Source organism: Tinamus guttatus, unplaced genomic scaffold, assembly GCF_059628265.1.
Source record: "Tinamus guttatus ecotype Peru unplaced genomic scaffold, ASM5962826v1 Tinamus_guttatus_pri_ptg000033l, whole genome shotgun sequence".
NCBI lineage: Eukaryota > Metazoa > Chordata > Aves > Tinamiformes > Tinamidae > Tinamus > Tinamus guttatus.
In genome coordinates this window covers 4,681,535-4,708,733 of record NW_028288567.1, presented here as the reverse complement: position 1 = coordinate 4,708,733, position 27,199 = coordinate 4,681,535, and the positions used below count along the sequence as shown (strand labels likewise).

At 39.8% G+C, this 27,199-nt stretch overlaps 1 protein-coding gene across 1 annotated transcript; it reads right to left on the bottom strand.

Moving 5' to 3' along the window:
• Positions 1 to 419: 419 nt before the first annotated feature.
• Positions 420 to 27,152, bottom strand: IARS2 (isoleucyl-tRNA synthetase 2, mitochondrial). Its single transcript, XM_088531420.1, has 23 exons — positions 26,904 to 27,152; positions 26,613 to 26,735; positions 25,520 to 25,676; positions 24,381 to 24,529; positions 24,250 to 24,299; positions 24,044 to 24,153; positions 23,863 to 23,953; positions 23,428 to 23,543; positions 22,397 to 22,566; positions 21,320 to 21,410; positions 20,971 to 21,122; positions 19,792 to 19,952; positions 11,971 to 12,073; positions 11,291 to 11,384; positions 5,515 to 5,623; positions 5,126 to 5,228; positions 4,389 to 4,514; positions 3,862 to 3,993; positions 2,909 to 3,015; positions 1,882 to 2,027; positions 1,535 to 1,725; positions 718 to 862; positions 420 to 571 (listed from the first exon to the last, which is right to left on the bottom strand). Exons 1-23 carry the CDS (start codon positions 27,150 to 27,152, stop codon positions 420 to 422), a joined length of 3,027 nt encoding a protein of 1,008 aa, XP_088387546.1.
• Positions 27,153 to 27,199: the final 47 nt, after the last annotated feature.

The following is a 27,199-nucleotide window of genomic DNA, read 5'->3' as shown; positions in this document are numbered from 1 at the left end:
GTATTTGTGTAAATTGATTAAATAAATTTGAGGTTTGATTGTATCTTGTGTTTTCTAGGGGATGATGTTGGCCCTTTTTTTCTTTCTTTGTAAGTACTCTGAGCCCTTGTACTTCTACAACAGTATTTCATGCCAGGAGAGAAATGTAAAAAATTCACTTAAAGGAAATTCCACAACAAGACTACCAGGGTTAGTCTTACTAACCACAGAGCACAGGTTACTCTTATTTTGAACAGCCTTTTTAATTAAGCTTAAAAGTGATATACACAATTGGGTATAATACAGAAAGCTCCCCCTATTCACAATAGAATTCTGCTCAATCTGGGCCATTGCCCTGTGTTTCTGCAGTCACCCCCCTTGCCCCGTCACTCCCCTGCCCTGTTGTCTGTGGCTGTGCACCAGCCGGTCCCCCGTCCCCCTCAGCCGCTGCCTTTTCCCGCGAGGACGGCGCTGCAGCGGGCGCAGGGAGCGCTGGGGGACGCGGCCGTGTGGCGCCTGCAGCGCGGGCACTTGGCTTGGGCAGCTGGTAGGACGATCACTTCATAGGATGACTCTTCACGAATATCACCCCCTGTTAAGGCAAGCATCACTCTTGAGAACGCCGGGGGGAGGTGCAGTAGCATTCCCTTTCATAAAGGGCTGCTCAACACAGGGTGCTGCAATGCAGAAAGCCAGACACTGCGTAGAGGAAGAGCATGTCTGGAAGAGGTCGCTTACCTTCCAAGTTGATCAAAAAGGTCCCCCTGACGATATTTGCATCTGCAGGTGTTTCTTTGGGAAATTCACTCACCAGCGTGGTCTGGGAGGCCATCATTATTTCATTCAGCTGGGACACACTAGAAGATTCCTCAGCCTGCAGTACCTAGGCAAGAGCATTAACTTTCAGACCCACAGCCTGTTTTTATTCCTCAGCTGCTTTTGAAGTGCAGCTTCCTGCTAGCAGCAGTTAAAGCAAATACAGAACTGTGGTGTGTGGGTGCCATTCACAGCCCTAGTTCCAGATGTCCTTGGGGCCACTAAAGGAATGAAACTTGTCAGAAGGATAGTACAAGTTATAAAAAATGAATATATATTTTATGTATCTATACACTTAGGTATTTATAAATAAATACATGCACACACCAGATCTATGGGGTATGCATATATGTTCAAATCTGGCCTCAAAAGTGAGATCTACCCTATAAGCTCTAAGATTATCTGGTCCTTAAAATTATAAATGCTAAGATTAACACCAGGGTTACTACAAATCAACAAGTTTCTTTGATAATGAATCAGTAGAGATGTTCAACCACAAGTCCAACCTGATGACTCCTATGAGGAAACCCCTCTACTCCTACACACTTGAATTTCAGTGTCTAAAGCACCCCTGTGCAGACAGATGTTTTCAAGTTTCCTTGACACATCAAGCATAAAGCTTTCTATTGAAGCAGAGGAGTGTTTATAGAAGTTAAGAGATGGAAAAGAAGTTATGTAGAAGTTAAAGAAGTTAAGAGATGGACAGCCTCACAGTTGTGGCTGTAGTTGTGTCTTTTACCTCCATTAATTCAAATAGCAGTCCAGGCTCAATGACGATGACAACTTCATATTCCAAAGCATTCTTGCCAGAGATGGACCCAAGGAAAGAGTCTCTTATTGCACAGGCACCTTCTATTGCCTCCTCAGTCCCAGGTTTCTTCCATCCTGAGCTTGCTTTAATCCAGCCACTACGAAACACACCTTCTGAGTCTTGAAAGCAAAGGAAACAGCAATTGTGAATGCAGTGCCTGCCTGCTCACGTGCTTACTAAACGAGTAACAGAGAATGGTGCACGTCTCTATTTGCATTCTCTCTAACTGTGCAATTAGACAGTGTCTCAACTCCTTAGTCCTACGCACGCTTTACCCTTTTTGTACGGGAGGTACTGGAAAACCTCTTCTGCCAAGTGAGGAAGAATCGGTGCAAATGATCGGACCACGATGTCCAAGGCCTCCGCTAGCACAGTCTGACAGGAGCGCCGCTTGGGATCCTTCTCCTCTTCGCAATAGAGCCTGCGGGACACACACACACAAACACACACGGAAGCTGCGGAGGATCCTCGCGGTGTGGCCACGGCAGGGCTCTTGCTCTGGGGCCATCGTTCCAAGGCTGCCAGTGCCACCTTTCACGTAAAGGGTAAAAGCCTAACGCAGCCTTTCTAAGAAAAGCTTTTCCCCTGTGCCCCCCCTTGGAAGGCACAGTGGGGTGAGGGAACAGGAATATTTACACAAGCAGCCACATTCTGTTCTTGGAAAGAAGCTTTCGTGCCATGCCTGTTAATTTGCTTCACTTGCACAGAAGAGAATCTCTTCTCAGGAAGGTGAGTCTGCTGTCTCCTTATTTGAGTTCATTTATTAAACTCAGTATTCACCCCCATTTATTTCAGTCTGGAAACCAAAGAGCATGCAGCACCATCCCCTAAGCTACAGACAGCATCCTCGCTTAGGAGGCCCAGCCCTAAGGATTCTTTGCCTTTTGGACCCATAGGACTTCAGATCACCCAGGTAACTGCTGTAGCCTTTCCCCATGCCCCCCATCTCACAGACACATACTTCTGTACGTAGAAAAACAGATTTAAGAATCTCTCTCTACCACTTCATTTAGTTCTAAGTGTGTACAATCTTGACCATCTTTCAAAAGGACTCAGCACCCCTAGTGGAGAGAATAAACTTAGCACATCCCTGACAAAAACAACTATCCTGATAGCTACTGAGAGCAGCTGAGCTTCCACCTGGGTGCTTTGGCTCCCTAGAGCACAAGACATAGTTGTTAAACGCTCTCAAAGGTACTTGTGTTCACTCGACATTTCCCTGGAGCATTTCAAAATGATTAACTTGATTTTTTCCCCCCCACCATTTCCATGATAGCTTAAAGGCAGCAGAAATATCCTTACCTGTCTTTGATTATGCTGAAATAAAAGTTAGACAAATTTCTGGAGCAGAAAGCTTGCAGTAATCGAACAACTTTGCTATAATCATATTGTTTGTAGGCTTCGGTAACCTGGGATGGGGAGCAGAGAGAGGTAAGTACCAATTTGATCACCCTGGATCCAATTAATACTCCTTATAAACCTGAATTTACACAAACTGTGCTGAGTGACAAGTCTGGGGTAATCTTTTCCTTAATAGTCATTGGAGGAGGAAGTGTTAATTCAGTTAATCAGGACAAGAAAGTCAGTTTGAGTATGGACGGGTAGAGGAGAGGGGGCACCACAGAAACTACATCCATTCAGCAGAATGGTTCTGGGTGATAAAAAGAAGTGCTCCATTCCACGGAATATAGGAGATTTCCAAAGCTCTCAAACACTTTGATTCTTTAGCTCCTACTTCACGTATCCTACAAAATTTCTATTAGTGGCCTGGGGGACAGGGGCACAGGAGAGGGGCAAAGGGCAGGTTCATGTCAAAACCAAGCTGAGACTATTAAAAAGCAAAGACTTCCTCCCAAGAGCTAAAATTCTTCGTGGTCATAATGTGCCCGTTTGATACATACTCTTTACTCTGATAGCTTTAACGGAAGTTGCGTACCTACGCCAGGGGGAAAGCTTAGTACTTAGATATTCAGAGGAAAGGTTTATTTTTCCCTTTCCTTTTTTTAAATGAAAGTTATTAAGTCCTAACAGCCTTTAAACAACTCTAGTATTCTGAAACTTAAGTCATATTTTTCTTATCACAGGTGTTAATGAGAACATTTATTTATTTACTGCAGCACAGAAAAAAAAAATCTTACTAGTCTGAACAGTTAGAATGACCCAAATGTCAAATTTTCTTCTTTACAATAACACAACACTCAGAATTAAAGCTTTCCACCTCGGGCATATATCCAGGGAAAATGAAAACAATTTACCTTGCTGCCATAATCTTGCAATAAATGTAGCATGTATTGATCTATTATGTACATCTCTGAAGCAGGAACGGCATCAGTTTCTGGATTGAAGCCATCTATATTTCCCAAGATAAAGCGTAGCGTATTCCGAAGCTAGGAATAAACCACATGAGTTAAACGCAATATTTTGCACTTCAGATTAAGCATGAGATGATGATGTTCTACCATGAATTAACTAAGCGTGCTTGTTTTCCAAACTGATTGCTTCAATAATCACAGAATACCATGTATAACATTTGCCACAAAAACCTACAGAAGAACAAAAACCAGACTGTGGCTATTATCTAAGCATGCCACAGGGTATCTTTTGCATAGTTCATATTCCTATTTGATCCGTGTGTAAAAGCCAGTTTGCAAAATTGGTTCTGGAGTTTGGAAAAGCTCTTTTAGTTTAGAGTGAATCACTTTACAACGACTTCCACGCAGCCGACACAAAGCCAAGAGGCCCTGTGACCAGCACGCAGAGCGTTGGCGTGTTTGGCTCTCACCTTGTTGATATCGTCTCTCGCCGCGTTAAGTACGACGGGTCCAACGAGCACCTCCGTGAAGACGTTCGATTCTGCCACCCACCAGCGCAGAACGTCGGCGCCATACGGGGGGTCCCTGCTGTGATCCTAGGGGGGGGTGACACGACAAAACCTGACGGGCCCGGAGCTTGGAGAACAGCGCGATTCCAGGCCTTAACGATACTTGCAACTGTGACCACAAAGTTGCTCTATTTGGAGGCCTTCACCCCTCTTTTAAGCAAGATTCCTGCTGAGCCCAGACTGCAACACACACCCGCAGCAGTCTGCATACAGGCAGTGCTAGAACACAGGGAAATTAAGTCAAACCCATCTCACAGTCCTGAATCCTTTTCATATGCAACGTTGATGCTCATAGCTGAAGACATTTTGTGCACGAACATGGGTTAATAGGTTAATTCTTTCCCTGCCGCAATCACTGCATCCACGGTGTTCCCAAATCAAAAGCACCATTCTGCATCTTCTATATAATTTAATTTCTTTTCTCTTAGCACAGACCACAGAGCAAAGTCTACTACAGCTGAAGTAAAACAACTCCAAGTTGCTAATCCAGCCCAGGAGAACTGCAAGTCATGCCCAAGTCATAAGAAAACCTTTCTAAACTTCTGCTACAAGGAAGCAATATAGCGAAAAACACACTGAAAGATGGGGACAATGAAAAATTGCAACCAGAAATCGAGGCACTCAGCATTTTCACTTACTTCACCTCCATTGATTACCACGTCAGGGTCAACCACATTGCCAATAGATTTCGACATCTTTTCCCCTTTTTCACCAAGGGTGAATCCATGAACAACCAGAGTCCTGGAGAAAAAGTTTTAGTGAAAACAAGACTAAGTAAAGCAAACAAACAAAAAACCCTACTGCTAAAAATAGATTTCCAATAGGATATTCGCACATCAAAACATATGGACATCCACTACTCTAATAAGTCTGGAGCTTGGCCTGTGGCGCTCAACCAACCATATATTGTGCAGCCATCTCAGCAGCACATACATCTTTAATATGTTTTACTCATTTCATTTTCTAAGTGACCAATACAATGTTTACAGACATGTAAGGCACATGTTTTTTCAACTCGAGCACTTACTTATATGGTGATTTTTTCCTTGTTGCCACACTAGTTAGCAGAGAAGACTGAAACCATCCTCCTAGCTGGTCTTTTCCTTCAAGGTAAACATCTGCTCTTTGCTCTGCATCTTTGAAGACAGAAAATTTGTGCTTATATTTTTAATATCAATCTATGTTAGATCCTCAAGTGATTAACAGACACACACATCCAGAGAAAAAAAAAAATCAATCACAAGAGTAGATGAGTTGCTAGATGAGAGATGTATGATTTCTTCAATACGATACAAATGATCCATCAGTAACACAAAATTTAAATCATTAAAACCCAAGACTTGATGAACTGAGCTTAACTTTAGGCTTTTGAAGTCAAGATAAGCTTTGTTCGGAGGAAGGCACGCTTAAAGGAATGACACTAAGCAATCACTTATGAGAAGAGGAGCCATGACACTTGGAGCCCTTCCCACAAGGTTCTAAAAGTGCTTTCCAAATACTCAAAACCAGACCGAAGGCTTCAGGACAGGATCACGCGCTTGGGAACTGGTAGAGAACAAACGCAGTGAGTGGAGACATCACCCGCTGGGACTCGCTCCAGATGCAATAGATTCACCGGGCTCCGTAAAACCCCGGGTATTTTCAGGTAAGACCAGGAAGGGTCAACAGCGCCGCGGTGACCCGAGCTCACCTGGCACGGCGGCTCTATGGGGTGAACTGCAAGCACGGCACAGCAAGGGACGGGGCTCTTGACTCAGCAGGTCCCTCCTGGCCCTGCAAAGGCCCGGGCAGCGCGAGAGCAGCGCAGCGGGAGCAGAAGGTGCGAGGCACCAAACCCATAAAGCCACGAAATGGGAAGGGTGGGGGCAGCCACAAGGGGCAGGGGGAGGAACTGACTGGTGTTTCTACAAGCTGGCGGGGTGATTTTCCAGGTGTTCAGACAAAATTCAGACCCAAGTTCTTCTGCTCCATTTTGTCCAATAGCTCCTTTCCTGCTCGTCCTAGGACCCCGGGACAATTCTGCTTTCTGCTGCTGACACACTCAATTTATTTGCTTAACTTAATGGAAGTTTCGATATTTAGATCCATCCTGCAATAAAGTGAAGTTCAACATTACAAAGGTCAAGGCCAAGCAGTTACTGCTGCCACAGGGGGAAGGAAAAAAAAAAACAGGGCGAGTGGATGATATGTTTTCAGCACACTTGTTTATTCCTTCAGCAAAATCTGCAAAACATCTTGATGTTTTTAAACGCAGAGTGAAAACGGATCAACCTTTGGATCAGACTGCAAAAATATTTGTGAGGATAAGATAAAAAAAACAACCATAAGAATACTTGTGGTGAGGAATAAAATAACACAGAAAACACATAAAACAGCAGCAACATGTTCTTTAGTTACTGCCAGTTTACCAGACACACTGGTTGTTTAATGTGACCTTTTCACATTTGGTGCAACTTCTGGCAACTAGAAAAACAAAACAAAAAGCCTTAAAATAAGATGACTAAATCTGGACAAATGAAGAATTTGAACAAACAACTGGTGCCAAACAGCAAACTGAATAGGTGTCTTCTGGCAGGAACTGCTCTGGCCGACAGGCAGTCTGCTACAACATGAGTTTAAGGGGAGACTAGACACTTTATCTTTGTAAAATACAGCATAATCATTGCATCTACAGAAAACTGCTTTTTAAGTTTGCTAGTAGCTCTCTTGCCTCGGTTCTATTGAAATTGCAATTGTCAATTAATAAATTAATAAATTAATTGACAACACTGTACATATTCTTCCACTTATGAAGTAGTATGTTCAACAACCCAGAAGAGACTTTTCAGTTCTTTATTTTACATTGAGTTATAGTACATAGGTCATTAAAGAGTATTAACATTTATGATCCTTCTGGTTTGGATTTCAAGATTCTCTATCTTTGATCTTACAGACTTTGACTTTTAGATTAAACATATTGCATTTTAATGCCAGGAATGAATCAGCTAAGATAAATTTAAGTCTCCCAGTCAGCATAAAAGTTTAAGCACTTAGATAGGTAAGTTGTAAAATAATTACACCCATACAGTTAAATATTATCTAATAAGATAGGGAAAGAATTATGATGCTGAAAACTACCATCATTCTAGTGGAACTATGGGTCATGTGCTGCTTGATTTTTTTTAAACCAACAGCACATCACATTTTGGTTCAGTGCATTTTTACTTAACATTTTCAAAAATAATAACCTCATGTTTCTAGTGTATGTGATGCGGAAAAGGAAATTTTAGAAAACAGTTAAAATGAAACAGTTTTTTTTTCTAAAACGGATTCTCCAAAGACAGCTCCTGAAACGAGTCTGTCAAAGAGGAACAAAGTTGCTACAGAAGTTCCTCAATGATCAGTCTTGAGAATGTCTCTACTTAAATACTTAAGGACTGATATTGTCATTAAATATAGAAACCTGCTGACAAAAATGAACAGACCCAGAATTCACCAAGGCAATTCACCCAACTTTGGCATTTATGAACTTCTGCAGTTGTTTGTCTGCCCTTAATCCACCACCCTGTCTACATTATGAAACAGTTACACAGTTGTTGAAAATACAGTATACCGCTTTTAGATATCAGTAAGGGCTATGCACTTAAGAAAACTTGTCTATGACAACTCATTTACAGCAGAATTTAGGAAAAAAATGAATACAGGAAGACAATGTCTGCAGAGCACACGGGCTGATAAAGTTAAAGCAAGTAAATAAGGACCCAGAGTGCAGCCCTGCTGCACCATGGAAAGCCCATGTGCTGATTTGCAAGTCATTTAAATCCAAATTTACAAATTTATTTCACTTTTTTGTGTGTGTGTGTGTCTGACTTTAGCCTCTGGATTTCCAGTTCTATTAAAAACTTATTGTAGATATAGCTGAACCCAAACTAAACTGAACCTTGAAGAAAAGAAATAACACAGTCCTAGGAACCACAAAGTTCTGTATTCAAAATTATCAGATGCTTTAGAACAAAATTTTACCTTTACTACACATTCAGTTTGCAGGTAGCAGATTAAAGCTACCTCACAGTGGTAGCATTAATTTTTTAATTAAAATAATTAATTTATCACTACATGAAGTGTTCAGATATTACACATTTTAACCCTTTATAAAAGAAGTGGAAAAAGCTGCTTTTCCAAAGAAAAAAAAAAAATGAGGCATTTGCAGTAAGAAACTGGATTAGACAGCACAGCAAGTCCATAACACTAACTTCACTTATCAGTGAATACAGAGCATTGGTGAAATAAATATCACCATAAATATTTTAGTAGCATGTTGCAATAATGTGATGCGGGTTTGCTCTCAATGCTGCAAATAGTTTAACATTTATTTTGTACACAAAATAATTTTAACTACAGAAATTTTGGTTTTGTGACTCTAGTAACCAAATCATCCATCTTAATTTGCTAGAAGCACCTTCTTGTCACAATGCTGACATATAATGGCATGCTAACTTCAAGTCTGGGTAAAGCTACTTTTCATCCAGAATCAAAACCTTTGATATCTCTAGCCTGGAAAAAAAGGAAGGAAATGCTAATTTAATGCAACAAAGTCTGTTCCCATATTTCATATATATGGTATGCATGGCCATTAGCTAAAGTGATGAGTTTAAGAACCGTTGCATCTCATTTAATAACTATTTTGCTCCAACATGGCTAGTTCAAGTCAGGTCCACATTGCCCAGGGTAGATGTCACACAGTTATTGAAGAAAACTGCTTATTTTTGTAAGACTGGAATTGACAGGAAAACCAGTAACAGTGTTTTTTCCTGGTGGCTACTGATAGAAAGATTGTTGACTTGTAATTTCCAATAACTTGAGTTCACAGTAGACTGCAACAATTATGTACATTAGTGTCTCAGTTACAGCAATATATTAAATCCTCCAGCAGCTCTGAAATCACCTCACATGCTCCTGTCCTTTGTAAGATCCACTACCCAACATGCCTCCATAACCATGTGAGAGCAAGCAGCACCTTCCGTCAGCAGCACCTTCCACACATTGAAGAGACAGCACTTCACAGGTAGCAACTCAGCCCCATAGGGCAAGATGTTTTCAGGAGTTTAAGCCACAGGGAGTTTTGCTTTCTGTTGTGACATTCCCTAAGCAATTTTGGATTTTTCCATGAGCCTCCTCCTACAGGAGCATTTTGGAAGGCAAGTCCATCATTTAGTACATTAATAAATGCTGTCAGTTATTACTATTTATGTAGAAAGAAGCTCTGCATCAGGTTGTAAATGCTGGTGTATACTTTGAAAATGCAAGAGGAAGCTATTCATTCAACAGATCTTGCAAAAGGCATTTTTCAAAAACAGTAAAGTTGAACCAGCCATTTCATCTGAATCGGACTCTGTACTTCCACTCTGGGCAGCAAATGGGAGCCTCAATTACCCTGAGCCAAAGGCAAGGCAACTTTAGCCTGGTTTCTGCAGATAAAGAGGCTTTTGAGATCACACTGCCTGTTAGTTGTGTCCCTCCCTAACTCTTGAACCTGTTGGGCCAATCCATTCAAGTCTGAGAGCAAGATAACAAGTCTTAAACACACCAAATCCCAGCAATTTAATGAAACTAGGCAACTGGCCAGGGAGGAAGGGGCATTTTTAAGAGTTCAGCAAAAGAGGAATCTGTACTGTGAAAGACCCAACACACAACAGACTTCACAGAAACCATACGGGACTCTGATAAATTAACAGGGAGCCAAAAGTATTAATTCTGCTACTGCCTGTTAAATATGGTCTCTTTCTTTCTATATAGGACAGAAGTAGTTTCCATAGAAGATGCTTAAGCCCTTAAAGAACACAAGCACATATTTGTGCATGTAGAATACCATCACTACATGGCCTTTCGAAAACCAAACCAAACCAGAAACATTTTTAAAGAGAATGAACTTTAGCGTATGTAAAGGTCCTTTAGAAACTGTTTGCTGATGGTACTGTTGCCTGACCGTGTTGCTAGGAAATAAAACCTCTGGTACTAACGTGTTTTATAATTCAACAAGATTGTTATCACACAATTGTGTGCTGAGGGTTTAAAGTCCAGACTTCATGCTCTGCACAGGACTCCTTCCTTTGGAAAGGTCTCCTGACTCCGGATCACTCTCCGGGCAAACAGTATATGTATATATGCATATGCACACACATACATGTGCACAAGTGTATATATAGACACCTGTGTGTGTGTGTACATATATGACTACAAATTCACGATGATTTTTCTATCATCATGCTCCTGTTTTACAGCATGGGAGATGCTATAAATGACAGAGCAAGTATGAGCATTTTAAACCACGACAAACTCCTTTCACTTCTGATAACTTTCAGTAAGTAAAAAGGGCTAAGGTACACATATTCTGCTAAAAACGATTAAACTTTTGAAAATTCAGCAGCCAATCTCAATTTTGTCCTGTTTCAAATAGCATGCACTAGTGCAAACCAAAATGCGTTAATTGAAAGTCATCTAAAGCATCAGGTAACATTGAAAGGCCTCAGCCTTTCATAAAAATTCTACAGGAAAAAAAAAAAATCACATTCTGATTAGGAGACAAAACGCATGCCATATGGCCAATAAGGTCTGTGCATTAGAAAAATCTCAACTTCAATTATACTGAGAATGAGGTTGCCAACATTAAATCTTATTCCTTACAAGCATAAGCAAAAATCTTTACAAAGAAATGACCACCAGTTTGCTGCTCATTTTTTTCCTGATACCAACAGCATTATACAAAATGGTTACATTGGTTCCCCAGGTGTTATAGAACCATTATCAACATATTAATTTCATACCTTCCAAAACATGGGCCCAGGAAGTTCCACTATCAAACCAGATGTCCAGAACATCCTGTCCCTTTACATAATCTGAAGTATCGTGACCACCAGCCTATTGGAAAAACAATTATTAAATAATGCAAACAGAATATTCCATATCATTAATGCTATTCAAAGCTATAAATAAAGCAGATCTGATTTCTGGACCAGTTTTGTACATGTTCTGCCAGCCATGTTGCATGCAAACACAAAATAACTTAAATAATTATTAACAATAGTTTTTAAGATCATCAGCCACAAGAAAAAAAAAAAAAAGGCCTAAAAATGTCAATGCTAGATTCACACTACTGTTTGTTTGTAAGCTTAAGAACCTAACTATTAATGGAACAATAGAAGGTAGGACAAAAAAATCCTGTTTTAATGACAAAAAAAAAAAAAAAAAAAGACTTAATACATGATCTGGCTCATAACTTGCTTCTAGAAGAAACTGGCATCCTCCTTGACTAAAAGGAGGAAAATAGAGACTCCATGACCTGAATTAAGGGCACAAATCTGCTTGTACGTGCTTTGTCACACTTGGCTCTTACCATCTCATAAATGTAGGAGACACTGGAAAAGTGTTCCAAGGATATGTGAAGGTTTTACACTACTTCCCATCACTCAACCACCTCATTCTCTATTTGAGGTCAAAAAATTACCTTTGCTACAGCCTCTTTTGATAGTAGCTGTTCAATAGGAAGAGTCCACCATGCATCTGTCCCTTGCTGCTCCACTATTTTAATGATATTTGTGACGGTTTCGCTGGGTTAGAAGGAAAAATGGATTGTATGAATTGGTAAATTAGCACACATTTCTTCAAGCACCTGAGACCCAAGTGGTAAAGTATACTGATAAAGAGATCAACCTATTTAAACCTGGGATTTATCAGCTTCCCAACCCCCAACAGCTTTCTACTTTCGCCTTCCAAGATGCTAGCCATAGGGTTGTGTAAAATCCTGGGTATACAGAAACCTATATTCGGGCTAGCTGTTCTGCAAACCATCAACAGCTTGGACACTCAGCTTGAAGCCTTCCAAAACCCATTTCACTTGTTATTTCTTGGCCTTGGAATGAAACAAAGCAACTATTCTCCCCCACAATACTGCCTCTTTTTGATAACAAGTTTCTCTTTTCCCCTTTATTGAGACCTTGAAAACTCACCTGGAAATAGAACTACCAAATACCAGCGTTTCAAATGTACACACCTCATATTACATTAGCAGCTGCCTGGATTCCTCTTTTGGCAATACATTTTTTAAAATATACTTTATACACGTTATATAAATATAAATACAGGTATATACTACAGATATCATTCCCAATAATGGAGCAAACTGTAGTTCTTGTACCCAGAAGTGATGTTATCAACCACTCTGAGGGCAAAGTATCAGTCAATACAGTATAGCACCAGCAAGGACAAAGATTCTGAAACAAATAGATACTATGGGGAAAAAATATTTTTTAAACTAAGCATTTTTTCCTGATATGAACAGATAACGCAACAGAAAGGCCTGCAGTTCTCTATACTGTTTATGACAAATTCAGTTGTGGTCCACAGTAGGCAAGGCTAGAAGAAACTGATTTTGCATATAAGGTCAGGTCTAGATTAAAAAACAAAAACAAAGAAAAAGCAAAACTCCCTTCATCTCACGGAACATCCACTAAATGCTCAGTGTGCTCTTACAGAAAATGCGTAAGTATGAAAACTTAGATTCTTCAAGAAGATATAAAACAAATGACTCTGCAGTAACACAGCATGAAATAGGAATTCATGAGGATAACACCATTTTGCTGATGATTGCAAGGATAAAATTGCAGTGTCAGACCAATGATTTTGTATTAACTAGTCCTGGTCTTTTCAAAGTAAGTCCATTTAGATCATCCCAGTACATTTTCTGGAGGGAAACCACATTAGCACTAGTCAGTATCCCTTAGAGAACCAGAGCTAACAGGCATGCACTGGAGTTGTCACCCCTGTAGGCCATAAGAGACGGCAGTCATTGTCTCCTGAAATTGTCAAGGGACACAGTCTGTGGCTTATAGCAATATCTGCTAACAACTATTTTGGTAAAACAAAACTTAGGAATGCCAGTTCTCAATGGTGTCTTCTCCCTCCAGAAATATTACAGAGGCCTATCTGCAAAAAGACACTTCTGGTGTGTTACTTCCTCCAAACAGAAGAAAACAACAAATGCAGCCCTGATGGAGTGTCCTAGACTAGCCAAGAAATATCTTTTGGGCCTTCCTTCCTTCAGGCAAAATACCTGTAAAATCAGAAGCTTCTCAGGAAAAAGCATATAAGCCAAAACCAAAATTATTTTGATTGTCTCAGGCCAGACTAAATTATTCCACCAAATCTGATTCTCCTCTGTGGCACGAGCCCCTTCTACTGAAGGTTTGGAGGTAGGACCTTGGAACATTTTGGAAAAAGCAATATACAACATTATGCTCCACTGCTTGCTGCAAGAAGGCTCCACCTTTGACTCTTTCCAGGAAGTGTCTTTAATTCCAACCATGGGTAAATACTCCTCCTCAGCTGAGTCCTTCAAGAGCTCTCTCAATGGTCTCAAGAGTTATGGACGAACTCTCACCCTGTGAAAGTGACTGGCAGCATTTCTATTTTCAGGAGAGAAGCACCATACCAGAACACAATCATGACTCACACTGGCAAAGGTCTTACAAGACCAAATAGCTGTGAACCAAGAGGTCAAGGCAAACAAAACTATCGGGTTTAATGCTGACCTTTCACAGACTTCAGAGTGTTCCTAAATTAAAAGAGAATGATTAAAATTTGATTGGGCAAGTGTTCCTATCACACTCTTATTAACAAGTAAAATTTGGGTGCATTGATTCACACACACACACACACACAATAAAAAAGGTGCTTGAATAATGGCTCTAGTACCAAGTTTGAATCTAAAACCTTTTCCAATTGAGAATCATACTGATTATCAGCACAAATTCAAGCAGAAAAATCTTAAAGAAGTCTATAAAGTCTAAAAACAAGTGTCTAAAACAAGTAGAAAAAATTACACAGAAACTAAGCTTGTCTTCCATGTCACTTGCCCATACTGTATATATACATGGTGAGAAATTCATTCTTAGTCTGTACATTTTCAAAGCATTGAACAGATATTTAACGAAACCACTGTTTTTAGAGATTCTTATAGCAGAGAAAGTCTCACCAACATTCAATCAATATTGACATTGCAACTGTCAATTTAGCCTAGAGTTTCCTACAAGAAGAGGACTCACAAAAAAAAGGATTCCAAAACCAGTAACTCCAAAACCCCTTTGAGTGCTCTAGGCTCACACTGAGTCATGTCAGAGCTGCTCTCAACATAGCCCCCATCTTCCTTTAGGTTCAAAGCAACCAACCAAACAAGCAGTGCAGGGGAAGACCAACCACCACTAGCATGAGAAGATTTACCATAAAGATCAGCACATTTCTGTGCCACGTCTGCCCTGCTGAATTTCTGGAGGCTGATGAGTTGGATGAGTTAGACTAGTCGTTCCTGATAAAAACTTAACAGCCCTTAGGGAATAACCATGACATATGCCATGTTTGCTGACAGGGGTGTTTTAAAGTTACGATTGCTATTAGTTCCACTTGGTAATCGTTTCACTTTCCACAAAGCAAACTGTGTGACAGCACTTATTAAAATACTAGTCTCTAACTAAAATTTGTTTGTTTTTTTTAAATTATGTATATAGACACATGCATACAAATGCATACATAAGCTTTTAATATGCAGCATTTCCCTTACAATCTCCCAGGAATTGACTACTGTCCTACCAACCCGAGAAAAGAAGATTATATTTAAATTAGGTTACTGACTGTCTCTTCATGGGTGGGAAGCAGCATTTTCTTGCAATCCTACGTGGCTGGAAAGTGGCCATCAGACAGGCATGGGAAAACCAGCAGGGCGGGGGAGAGGCAGCTCTACGCAGGGCAAACCATGGCGCTTGGAGCAAGGACACAGCGTCCCCCTTTCCGTCCCAGCAAGGGGAAGGGCGAGAAGGAAACAGCCCTTGTTCTCAGGCTGCCTTGGGGAACCTTGTAAAAACGGCTGCCTTCATTTACAGTAAGTGGGGCCGACACCGCACAGCAACGAGCTGCCACTCTGGGTGAACTGCTTCTGCAAAGCACGCCGTCGCGGCCTAGCCTTCGCCAGGCCTGCTGCTCTGCAGCATAAAAGCTTACACTGTTATTGTATGGGGAACAGAACGGTTTTAAAGGTGTATTTCTGTGACGTGAACACAAACAAACAAATATGATTATGCTACAGAAGAAAGTTCTCGGGCAGAACTCAAATTTAAAAAGCACAGGAAAAGTTAGGACTGTCATCTTCTTACGGATCAAGATTCTCAAAACTTGATCAGTTTCAAATCAAGGAATAAAAGCACATTTTAGCAGTTTTTTTCTTCTTCATGACATTTAGCTTCCCTACTCAAAGCAAGTGTACTGATAAATATTAATAGTCAACCAATCCAGTATTTTAAAGAGAAGATAACCAAAGATAATTGTTTCGAAGGCTTTTTTCCTCCTACAGTTTCAAAATAAACCCTGTTTCTCTGATCTTTCCCTAGCATAATATTACCTCCAAAGAGAGGAAAAAGATTATATTTAAAGTATCTATGTTTTAAGAAGGAATTTTTTTTAAAAAAAAAAAACAAACCAAAATGACATTTACAGAAGGTGCAAAGGAAAACCACCTTTCTCAAATAAGTACTCATCACTTTATAATCTGTGGGCTTCAATGCGAGCAGGATAATTCCCAGAGCGAGCAATAAACACCATTGTAAAACTTTGCCCCGTATTCATTCGCCGTATCTAGAAGAACTTGCGCTACGTGTCACTTGCTACGTTTTTAACACGGGAACCTCTACGGCATTTCACGCTACCACGACACCAGCCAATCACTCTGAAGTCCAATATCGATTACGTTGAACACTTATTTAATGTGTTAACAGAAATTAGGCAGCATTAAGATACAGCCAGGAGGAGAGGAAAACAGTTCCTCTTGTTCTCTCGCCTTCTTTTCGACCAACTGAAAAGAGGACAAGTTACCTTCCTCGATATCCTGAGAGTAAGTATTTAGGCTACGGTAAGCTTCTATTGCTTTTAAATCAATGAACCATATTTTACTACTTTAGATAGCAAATTAGATGCAATGTAGACCTGCTTCAAAACTGAGGGTTTCTTCAGTGGGACAAATTTAAGTTAATTGTTAATCTGAGTCACCAAAAGAGAATAAGATATTAGATCAACCTTTGCAGTAATAGTTACTATCGATACAGTGAAATTGTAAATTTGAGAAGTAATTTCCTGAGGTCATATTAATGCATGCACTAAACTTCATAGTTAAATTCATAGGACTTGGTGTGAATTAGCAACAGAATCAGAAATCTGTTTTTAGCTTTGATCTCTCTTCACTTTCAAGAGTTGCAAAATTTCCTAAAATTAGATTCCTCTTATAAGAAATCAACTTCAAAAGTTGACAGGCAAAACAAATAGATCAAATGTTTATTTAATTTTTTTCCTCCTATTTCTTCATTAAAGAAATCGCACACAATGTTCTCTATATTCTATATAGTTTTCTATAATCTATTTGTATAATTCCCATTGGAAAACTGCAGTAGTGATGATGCATGCTCCTTTTTCGACGCCATACTATTTTGTTATTTTATAGTTATCTGACACTAATTTTTAATACCTGCTTGCATGATACATATGATGAGGTACAGCCTACATAATGGATCTAGTCTTCAGCAGAATATTCTTATAACCTTAGAAAACTGTTTTGTTCAACCCAATGTCTTTTAGGGCTACGTGGCATCGCAGCGGCAAGCAGGAAGACTCTCATGGAGATCTGGTATTAAACTTACTGCATCCAAGATTACAACCTAGCTCTTGTTTTTGAAGTTAGAAAGACAGAATTTTTAATGTCTGGAAACTGCTCTGTTGGGGACAAGCAGTAACACTGCAAAAGAGAAATTTTCACTACTTTTAAATGACAAAGCGAAGGGAAACTGACTGATTTACAGAGGGAAACTGCTTTAAAAAAATATTTTACAGGTGATTAATAGAGGGGATCACTCAAGACCAATGATCAGTGCTCTCATATGTAACAGCAACTCCATGTGGACTACACTAACTTCCAGTGGAGATGCTGTTACTTTTGATAGTCACTCAAAAACGCCGGAGCTGCTGCTACTAGAAGCAAATTCACCCAGCATTCAAGTTAAGAAAACAGCCTTTGTTGGAAATGCAAGTTATCTGTTGTTGTTTTCAATGATTTTGAATTATTCACACGATCTACGATTTTCTGATACTAGTTTCGTATGTCATCATCCCACTGTGCTATATTTTCAAAATAACAAACGGAAACAGAACATTTAAGTTTACTTGTTTATTCCAGTAAGAACTGGTGTCCAGGAAAATGACCTATGAATTGACAGACTGCTTTCTAAATTTGCCTGTCATTTCTATAGGCCAATATTCTGTACACTTCCCCAATACCTGTTCCAGGAGCTTGGTACAGCCAAGGAGTGCTTTACTCCTTTGTTTTAAAGTTTCATCTTTGCTGTAAAATAACTTGAATTATGGACTGCTGATAATAAGTGGGCATCAGAAGCTGTCGGTCAAGTTAAATAAAGCTACTTTTCCAGCTTATAACATATACGTTGTCTTTTTTTTTTTTTTTCCCCCCCACCTGGATCAATTCTAATCCAACATGCCACACTGTCCCTTTGTCCCCTTGCCTACACGCATTCCTGGTAGGCCAGTATCTAAATACACAAAGGTAGGGCTCTTATTCTACCACAAAGTTTATCACCCGATCGCTGTACATCATATAACTCCAGCAGTAATCACAGACACAGAAGGGTTTAAAAAGACATCCCATTTGATACAAGCTTTTAAGGTAACTTTAATACCACCTAGAAGAGCTCCCATATATCCATTTAAGTATTTTCTGCACCAGCTGCATCTGTTGTACTGGGTCCATTCTACATCCTGAAGTAGCTATTTAACTGCCAACTGCTAAACTATATTTAACTACATTCTTGTTTTGTTGTTAAACTCCATGTTTAGCATAATTTTAAACAAATACAAGTAACATACTGAAGGATACAGCTCAGAAAATCTGCAAATGAGTATTCTCCCCAAATTGTAACTCATGATGTGAATTATATACTCAACTTTTTTCCGTTTTTGCAGACAAAATGGTTTCACAGCCCACAGAGCTCTCATCCATGTTTTCTGGTGTGCCTCAGCATTATCTGAGTACTAAAAACAACTGTTAACTGTTGCTACTCAGAGCAGCAAAGTACACAGCTGTGCCCCTACACGCAGTCACGCTAGGTGAAGTCATGGAGTAACTTTGTCCCACGTCCCCTCCCTGCTCCCCACCCCACAAGCCTGACCACCTTCCACACTCATTTACCCAGTCAGGACTCTGCAAAACAAGCTGGACTCTTTGCAGTCTGTTTGTCATCAAAAGCAAAATGGTCTGCCATTCAAGTTTGTTTCCTTCTCATTACCCTAATGAAATTGCACAAGTATCACTGAGATTAAAACTTGTAAAATGGAGTTACACAGGTTACCTTCAGACAGAAAACAATTAAGGAAATAGACAAAGGTGGAACTCCACAACACCTCTTTTCCAAGCTTTTGGAAAACCTCTGTTCCCTAAACTGGTAAAAGCAGCTCCCTATTACTCCTCAAAGTAAATAAATAAATAAAATCATATTTGATTGAGGTTTCATATATAAAATAATATAGCTCAGGATTTCTTCTGCATCACATGGTAGACAGTTACTGCAAAAAGGCATTTCAGGAATTTGTGACTATCTGACTTCACCAAAGTAAGAGTAAGGTTGGAATGCAAAACTTCGGGCATACCTATTCATATGGCTAAAAACCTCAATGAGTGAGTGGTTTTGGGTTTTTTTTTGACGAAAAGAACAAACCAAACCAATAACAACAACAACAAAAAAATCCACCCTGTAACTTTACTCTGAACCAAAGCCTAAGTTATATTCTGCAACTGACTTTGTTATTCCACTTCAGATTTTTCATTGTTAGCTACTCAATTTCAAAGCCCATTTTAACAAGTATCTGCCTTGTTCCATTCATAATGCTAAGACCACGTTCACAATCTCTACCCATAACTCATGTTTTCCCCCTTATTTAAGCCATACAAGCCTGTGACTACTGCCAGCTCACTGAACTTGAATAAGAGGGAAGAAACTGTCAACCACTATCTTGAGGGACTCACGAGGTAACGTAAGTACGTAGGTAAGCTGCCTTCAATCATCTGCATAAATGTCATGTTAAGCAAGTTATCACTTTATATAACTAATTACAAGCAAGAACATGTTCAGTTATGAGTTTTATGACATACTGCAAAACTGCAGAGCAACAGTAAGTGCTCTTGTCCTTTCACTTCCTAGTGCATATAAAGCTAGACAATTACCTGTTTATCAGGCACTCTCCTGTGTCCTTCTGGTAGAAAACAGGAATTGGAACACCCCAGCTTCTTTGCCGTGATATACACCAAAACGTCCTTCTGTCCAGCATTTCCAGCATTCTGTTTACTGCAGATGTGGGAATAACTTTCACTTTTTTTAGTGCTTCCTAAAAAGCAAACAATAAATTGTTGAACAAGAATCAGCACTCAGGTAAACAGTATCAGTGAAAAAGGTAGAGGCCTGAACTTGCATTACGAAACATGTTTTTGGGCAGACAAAACATTTGTTTCATTTACCTAACTGCACTCTGCTCTTCAGTAATAGTCTAATACCACCATATAGACTGTATGTGTTCACACAGCGCAGCCTTTTTGCCAGCTCTGACACTGTAGCAGACACACACAAAGGTGAGGCAGAAATGGTTTCTGTAGCTCCACTCAGTGTTTAGCTGTTTATTGTGCCTTGTGCTGTTGTTGACTTCAAAACTGCATCTTGAGACATATTTCCTGAATTCCAGCTTACACTCCCAATCATGCTGAATAACTGGCATGTTTTTCACCATGCTAGATGAAACATAGAATAACATGGAATAACCTCATGCCTTAACTAGAAGGAAATCACTATCACCCCAACACAGCCTAATGTGTTGTTCTGAATTTTTTTCATGGAAGCATGTAATTTCAATCAGCATTGCATTAAAAAAAAAGTTTTTTTAAAACACTAGAAATGTGGATGTGGTTATTATTCAAGCAGAACAAATATGGGAGGAAATACAGATGTATAGCCATGTATGGCTATCACATATGCAAAGGTAACCTTTAGAGTGATAAAATTCTAAAAAATACAGTGATAAATTTATCACTCTAAAAAATAGAGTGATAAATTTCCTTTCAGGAAGGAAATTCAGTAGCTCTAAGAAATTTATGCATCTCCTGTAAGTGCAATAATCAGACATCTCAGGATCAATGCATTTATGCTGCATTGTATCAATATTGACAAAAACTAAATTGACAACATTCGTCACTTCCACAATTTAGTAACACTGTCACATAGATAGATGTCATATAGGCAGCATTTGTAAACAGTAGAGAAGACAATAACCTTGAGATACATAATAAAACTGTTTTACTGATTCCAGTGGCATCATCAGCCTTTAAGCTGCCCACAAAACAAAAGTGACTTACCTGGGCTGTAGCCTTTATACTTGCAGTGTTTACAAACCACTGTTTGCTGGCACGAATAATCATTGGCTTTTTAGTCCTCCAGTCATATGGGTAACTATGTACATATTTCTCCTCTTTTAATAAACTCCCTGCTGCTTGAAGCATCTGAATGACTGAGAGGGGAAAAAAAAAAAAATTAGACTCAAACATACTGTTACTGCTAGCTTCAGTTCTTCCCTTTCCATGATCTGCACTGTAAGAAGTGATGCCTGTATCTTACCCATATTCAAAATGTGTTCAGATTTATAACAATCGGAAAATATATTTGAAAAAATGTACCTAATAAAGTAAAAATTGACTAAGTACTCACTAGCTTCATTTCCCTCCTCAAGCACGTTCTTTTTTTGCAGTTCAGGACCTGCAGCTTCTGTAAAAAATCCACCCTCATCCACAAGGCAATCCTGAAAATTAACATATTAATTGTGTCAATATAATCCTATGTGGTAATTAATCATCTTTCGATATTCAAGAGTGAGTTAAGTACTCTGCTAAGTAACATTTTTTTCTGATGAAAAACAAAGTATGCCATATGTAAGTACACTTTAGATTTAACAAACTGCAATATAGTAATTAACCAACAGACAAGTGAATTTGATCCGTCAGAAGAAATGAGCAATGCTAAATTTGAAAATACATCACAGCTGTGTTACTGCAAGTCACTGCTTAGGATTTTAATTAATTTTCAAACTAACAGCAAAACAAACAAAAGGAATCAACAGAAATATGGGCACACTCAGGTTTTGGAAGATCAAGAGTTACCTCTTTAAAAAGGTAAAAGAGAAAAAACACCCTGCATTTTCATTTCCAAACATGTACTGATCATGCATAACGAAATGTATATATATACATACACGTATATAAATTTATATGTATTTAAGTAAATATTATTCTTACAAATGCATATATATACACATGTGCACAATGTTCTTTTAAAGTCACTGACATTCAAGGTATATTTAACGAAGATATGAGTTAAGTCCTTATTCCATATCTTTTTTTCTTATTCAAGAATCCCCCAGGCTTTGCTGAAAATCGTAATAATGACCTGTATACCTGTTAATTTTTAGATGAAGCTTTATAATGGGTTCCGAGTATAGACAGAGGAGTACTGTGTTATTCTCAAAAAAAAAAAAACACACCTTCTGTTCTACCACTACAGTGGCAACTTTGATTAACTGGATGAGAAACACGGGACTCTTCATCCTTTTATTTGGGAATACATGCTCTTTGAAGTTTAGTTCTGCATATGGCCATTCTGCAGGCTATTAAAGATACTCACTTATCTACATGCTTCAAGGTTTACACATAAATTACAACAGTCGCTTTAGTGGCATGTGATTAAACAATTGCAAGAAAATAGAAGCTAAAGCTGAAGAAAATAAAGTACCATGGGTAGTTGATGGTGGGAAGCTACACTGTAGTCTTCCATACCATGAGCTGGGGCTGTATGAACTAATCCTGTTCCTTTTGTCATTGTCACGTGATTTGCAGGTAACAAAGGAGAGACTTTGCCAGGAATTGTGGGATGAGCACAAGAACCATCCGCTAAGTCGGCACCTGGAAACGAAAAAGATAATCTGAGGAGAAAGTAGAAAAACAATTCATGCTCTCAGCTTCTCTTATCAGAGAACAGAAATGCAAATCAACAGTAGTACAGAGAGGATATTATTCAGATAAAATTTTATCTTCTTTGTGGTTTCCCATTCAAACGCTTACAAATTCTTTGCATTGTTACTGCTGCAATGTCCTGGGAGGTGATGGGAAGGCGGGGGAGATTTTCTCCTATGCTGCACAACAGTAGCCTATTGTGGGTGGTGTCATTCCACCCTGAGACACACAGCACGTAGCCACTCTTCAGGGTCCACTACCTCAGTGCTCCAGAAACCGGTCTCGGATTAAGACAAAAGTTAAATTGTAACTCAAAACACTGAATCAGAAGTGGGCCTATTGCCACTACTGTGCTGTGTGTGAGGATGCAAACTTTACTGCATTAGCTGTAAGTGTGAGCCCAGAATCATATAGGACACCTCAATAGTCTTCATGGTTATAGTGATTGCTTAAGACACTAGAAAATCATGAAAATCTTGAACAGTAACATCAGACAACAATAGTGGCTGATGTTTCTGCTGATTCTGCTACATTACGTGGTTTCATCAATTTAGGAAGACTTTAGCAGTCATGAAGACAACAAGCAAACTTAAAATTAAGCACTTCTTGCATTAGCAAAGACATTAGCAAGAGAAACAAACTGCATTCAGTATAGCTAAAGTTTTTATACTAAAAAGACTCCAACTTCATATTCAAATGTTGTAAACCCAAAACCAGATTTTAAAATGTAGTTTGAAACCTATGGTTGAAAAAATACACTTACAATACACTATGTGACCAAATCTAACAGAATCTGACAGGAAAATTTACCTTTACATGTTGATATAACCTCAAACTGTGTGTCCAAAGCTGCAGCTGAAGATTCAACTCTATCTGTAGCCAAAATGAAGTATTCACCAGTAGTTGTGCATTTCACAATAGAATACCTACAGTGCAAATAAATATTTACGATACTACGTATGACAAACTGTAAAGCTAAAACAGTTTAATCCTCCAAACTCTAGAAGAGGACAACATAGAGCTTCTTTTAGTCTATCCAATTTGCTTTTAAATCTCCGAAGAACTTCCAGAAAACAATACATCAGGAAAAATAAATAAGTTTAGATGGGCTAAAAATGAAAGCAAAAACTAATACATTATTAGAGAAATAGAACAAAACTGACAATAATGTCACTTAATTTTTTTTTTCTGCTAAATACTGATAAAGACAGAAACAGATCAGTGAACTGAGTTAAAGACACATACGCTGCATCTGGCATGTAGCAAATTGCTTGATTGGCTGGCACAGTCCAAGGCTGCGTGGTCCACACTAACACACTAGCAGGGGATGATCCACCTACAGATAAAAGTTAGAAGTATTTTAGTCATAAAAAATGACAATAGAAAATAAATCTACCTGTCTCTAAGAACTAAATGTAAGTCATACCTAATACAGAGGCCAGTTTAGGTGGTGGCTTCAGCAGGGGAAATTTCATATACACAGAGCGACTGACATGCTGCTCATTGTATTCAAGTTCTGCTTCAGCCAAGGCTGTACTGGGTACACATCAAACACAGGTTAACATATGTGAACATAAAAAGCCATTGGTGTTTGTTAAGCTTGCAAAGATACAATAGTAAGCTGGTTCTTACTTTGCTGAAGGAGACCAAAACACGGGTTTATAGTCCCGATAAATGAAACCCTAAAGCAGAAGAGGAAAGAGAGTTAAGAGAATCAAAACTCCTAACAAGCTAGAACATACTTCAATAAAAGCTCTACATACCTTATCATACATTTTGTAGAAGACTTTCAGTTGGTTTGCTTCATACTTTCCATCAAATGTACGATAGCAGTTAGCCCAATCTGCCATTATGCCCCAACGAATGAAGGCAGATTTCTGCTTCTCAATTGCTCTTTCTGCAAATTCTCTGGCTGGAAAATTAAGAACAAGGTTTAACCTACCATGGTTAATATCAATAGCATATTTTAAATGAAATTATATTTTTGAGAAGAAAGAGCTGGGGTTGAATAAAGTGAAACTTCATACTAAGAGACCATTAAGGCTCAAAAATATATTCCACAGAAGTAGTTATATAAAATAACTGTCAAGGGCAGAAAGAGCCAGGAGAGAAACTTCTTTACTAACACGAGGACATACAGCACACATGCCTCTAGAACACACATCTTCTTCAGTGGGAAGAAAAAAAAAAATCAAGTATTTCCAGCTATGAAGATAGTTTCTCAAAATGCAAGCTATCTAAATGAAATTGAGGCTAGAGTTTCACTGATGCTGTTTCAGGCTGAAGCAGTTTAAATTGTTCATTACGAATAGCTTGTAGGTGAATACTAATGCCATTCAGCAAACTTGGAAACTGTTTTGAAAAAGATATTTCAAATACCATCTAACACAGAATTACATTCTCAGGAAGCCTGTAGTTTTGTGCTGCAATTAGAAACAGAATGTCCATAAATACATTTCTAATCATGATATTCGAGCCAGCCTGAAGAAAGGAAATGGCATGATTTTTATGTGCTTCTTTTTAGTTTGTAATTAAGTTCAACTGCTCTGCCTGGAATTCAAAGGCACCAAAACCAGACCAATGTAATAAATACTACTTTCACGCTGTCACACAGTTGAGAGAAAGTCTAAATCCCCTGTCCTCTTGTTCCTTAAATCCATGGTCAACACTATGCAAGCTCATTACAACAACAATTTAAGCATCTGTTCAGTTATCCCACTTGATGAGATTACATTGTACTCCATCTGCTTTGCAAACAGAGTACCAGTAAGGTGGTCCTAGAAAGTGTCACCTAACAGAAACAGGCACAAAAAGCATAAAAGCTATTTATAAATCATAACATTCAAAATATGACGACTAGGACAAACAAATACTTAAACCAACTTCCCAAATCATAGTTTACCTTTCCGTCTGATTTCCATCGGTGAAAGATTTGCAGTTTCCTTGACTTCCGATAACGCTTTCAGCTCGATCGGCAAACCGTGACAGTCCCACCCTGGCACGTAATGCACCTTGTAGCCTCTCATCATGTGGAAACGGTTAGTGATGTCTTTCAAAATCTGGGAGGACACGCGGGCCAGTTACCACTGCAGCTCCCCGACATGGAATAGCTACATATTGCCTAAGAGCTTCCTGCAAGGCCTGTCTTAGCAGAAGGCCTGATGAATTGCATGCTAGCCTGCAGGCGGGCTCTCTCTTTGCCCACTCTTTTGCACCTCGGCAGAATCTCACCAAAAGACCCTTGATCAAAGGAAATCACATTTGGGACAACTGAAAGATGCAGTTTATAAATGTGCAGGGCTTGAAGTGATCAAATCCTACCCGTGCTCGTTGTTAAACATAGAGGTCACTAACGAGCTTAGCACAGCTTGCTGTGTCTCAGTAAAGCGCTCATTTACAAAAACCTTTGGTTTTCAGAAGCCCACACTTCTCTGTTAGATCCTGTCAGTAGGTGTGAGGGGCCTTCTTATTCTTTCCTGCTCTGCAGGATACAAAATACCATTGCTCCCATGGCTGAATCTAAATACATCCATATGAAGCAGTTTTATTAAAAAAAAAAACTGTACTTTAAAAAACATCAACACTTCATCATTGTTTTTGCAGTGATGATAGCCAGATAAAAGTAAAAAAGTGCAATATAACAAACTTCTCAAACATAAATATACACACAGGCATGTAATGATTTTTGTGCACTCACAAACTGTGTATTTATACTTCTTAGGGGTGAATTACACACAGGATTTTCAAAGATTTATTATCCCTTCAAAGAGGCATCATGTCCAGCCTCACAACTGAGCAGCCAGCAAAGAGACACCCCATTCTGCCCTGTCATTTTCTATTATCCGGAGAAGGAAAACCAAGAGGGCTACTTCCCAAAATGCCAAACACTGGGAGTGCTACCAATTTAAGGGGGAATGGGGAATACCCAGCACATCGCAGAGCGTGTCCACCACATGAAGGCAGGGACCGCTACTGACTAACGACTGAGCACCTACTTTATTCAGCGCGTGGCCCACGTGGGGGTCTCCGTTGGCATAAGGCGGCCCATCGTGAAGGCAAAACTCCTGCTTCGCTTTCCGCTGCCTTTGCCATGAATACAGCTCTGAAAAGCCGCATTTCTGCGGAGACAACAGGAAAAAAAAATAGCACAAACCCCGTTTTCCGCTACACAGTAAAAAATAACCAATAAATAAATAAATATATTCACAATAACAAACGCGCCCCTCCCCTCCCCTCCCCCGCCCAGCACGGGCTCTGCCCCTGCCCCCCCGTGCCGCCCTCCCGACCTGCTGCGTCTCGAGCTCGGTCTGTGGCTGCAGCCGCCCCGGCAGCTGCGCGGGGAAGCGGCTGCGCGGCAGCAGCACCGAGTGCCGGTAACGCGGCTCCTCGCCGCTCTCCTCCGCCTGCTGCTGCCGGCTGTTGGCCCCGGAGGCGGCCGAGCGCGCCCGGGCGGCGGGGCCGGGGCCGGCGCGCGGCAGCGGGGGCCGCAGCGGGAGGCGCGCGGCGAGCGGCGGCGCCCGCAAGGCCCACGCCATCCTCGGCGAGACGCGGGCAGCGCGCACTGCTTCCGCCTTCACTACGG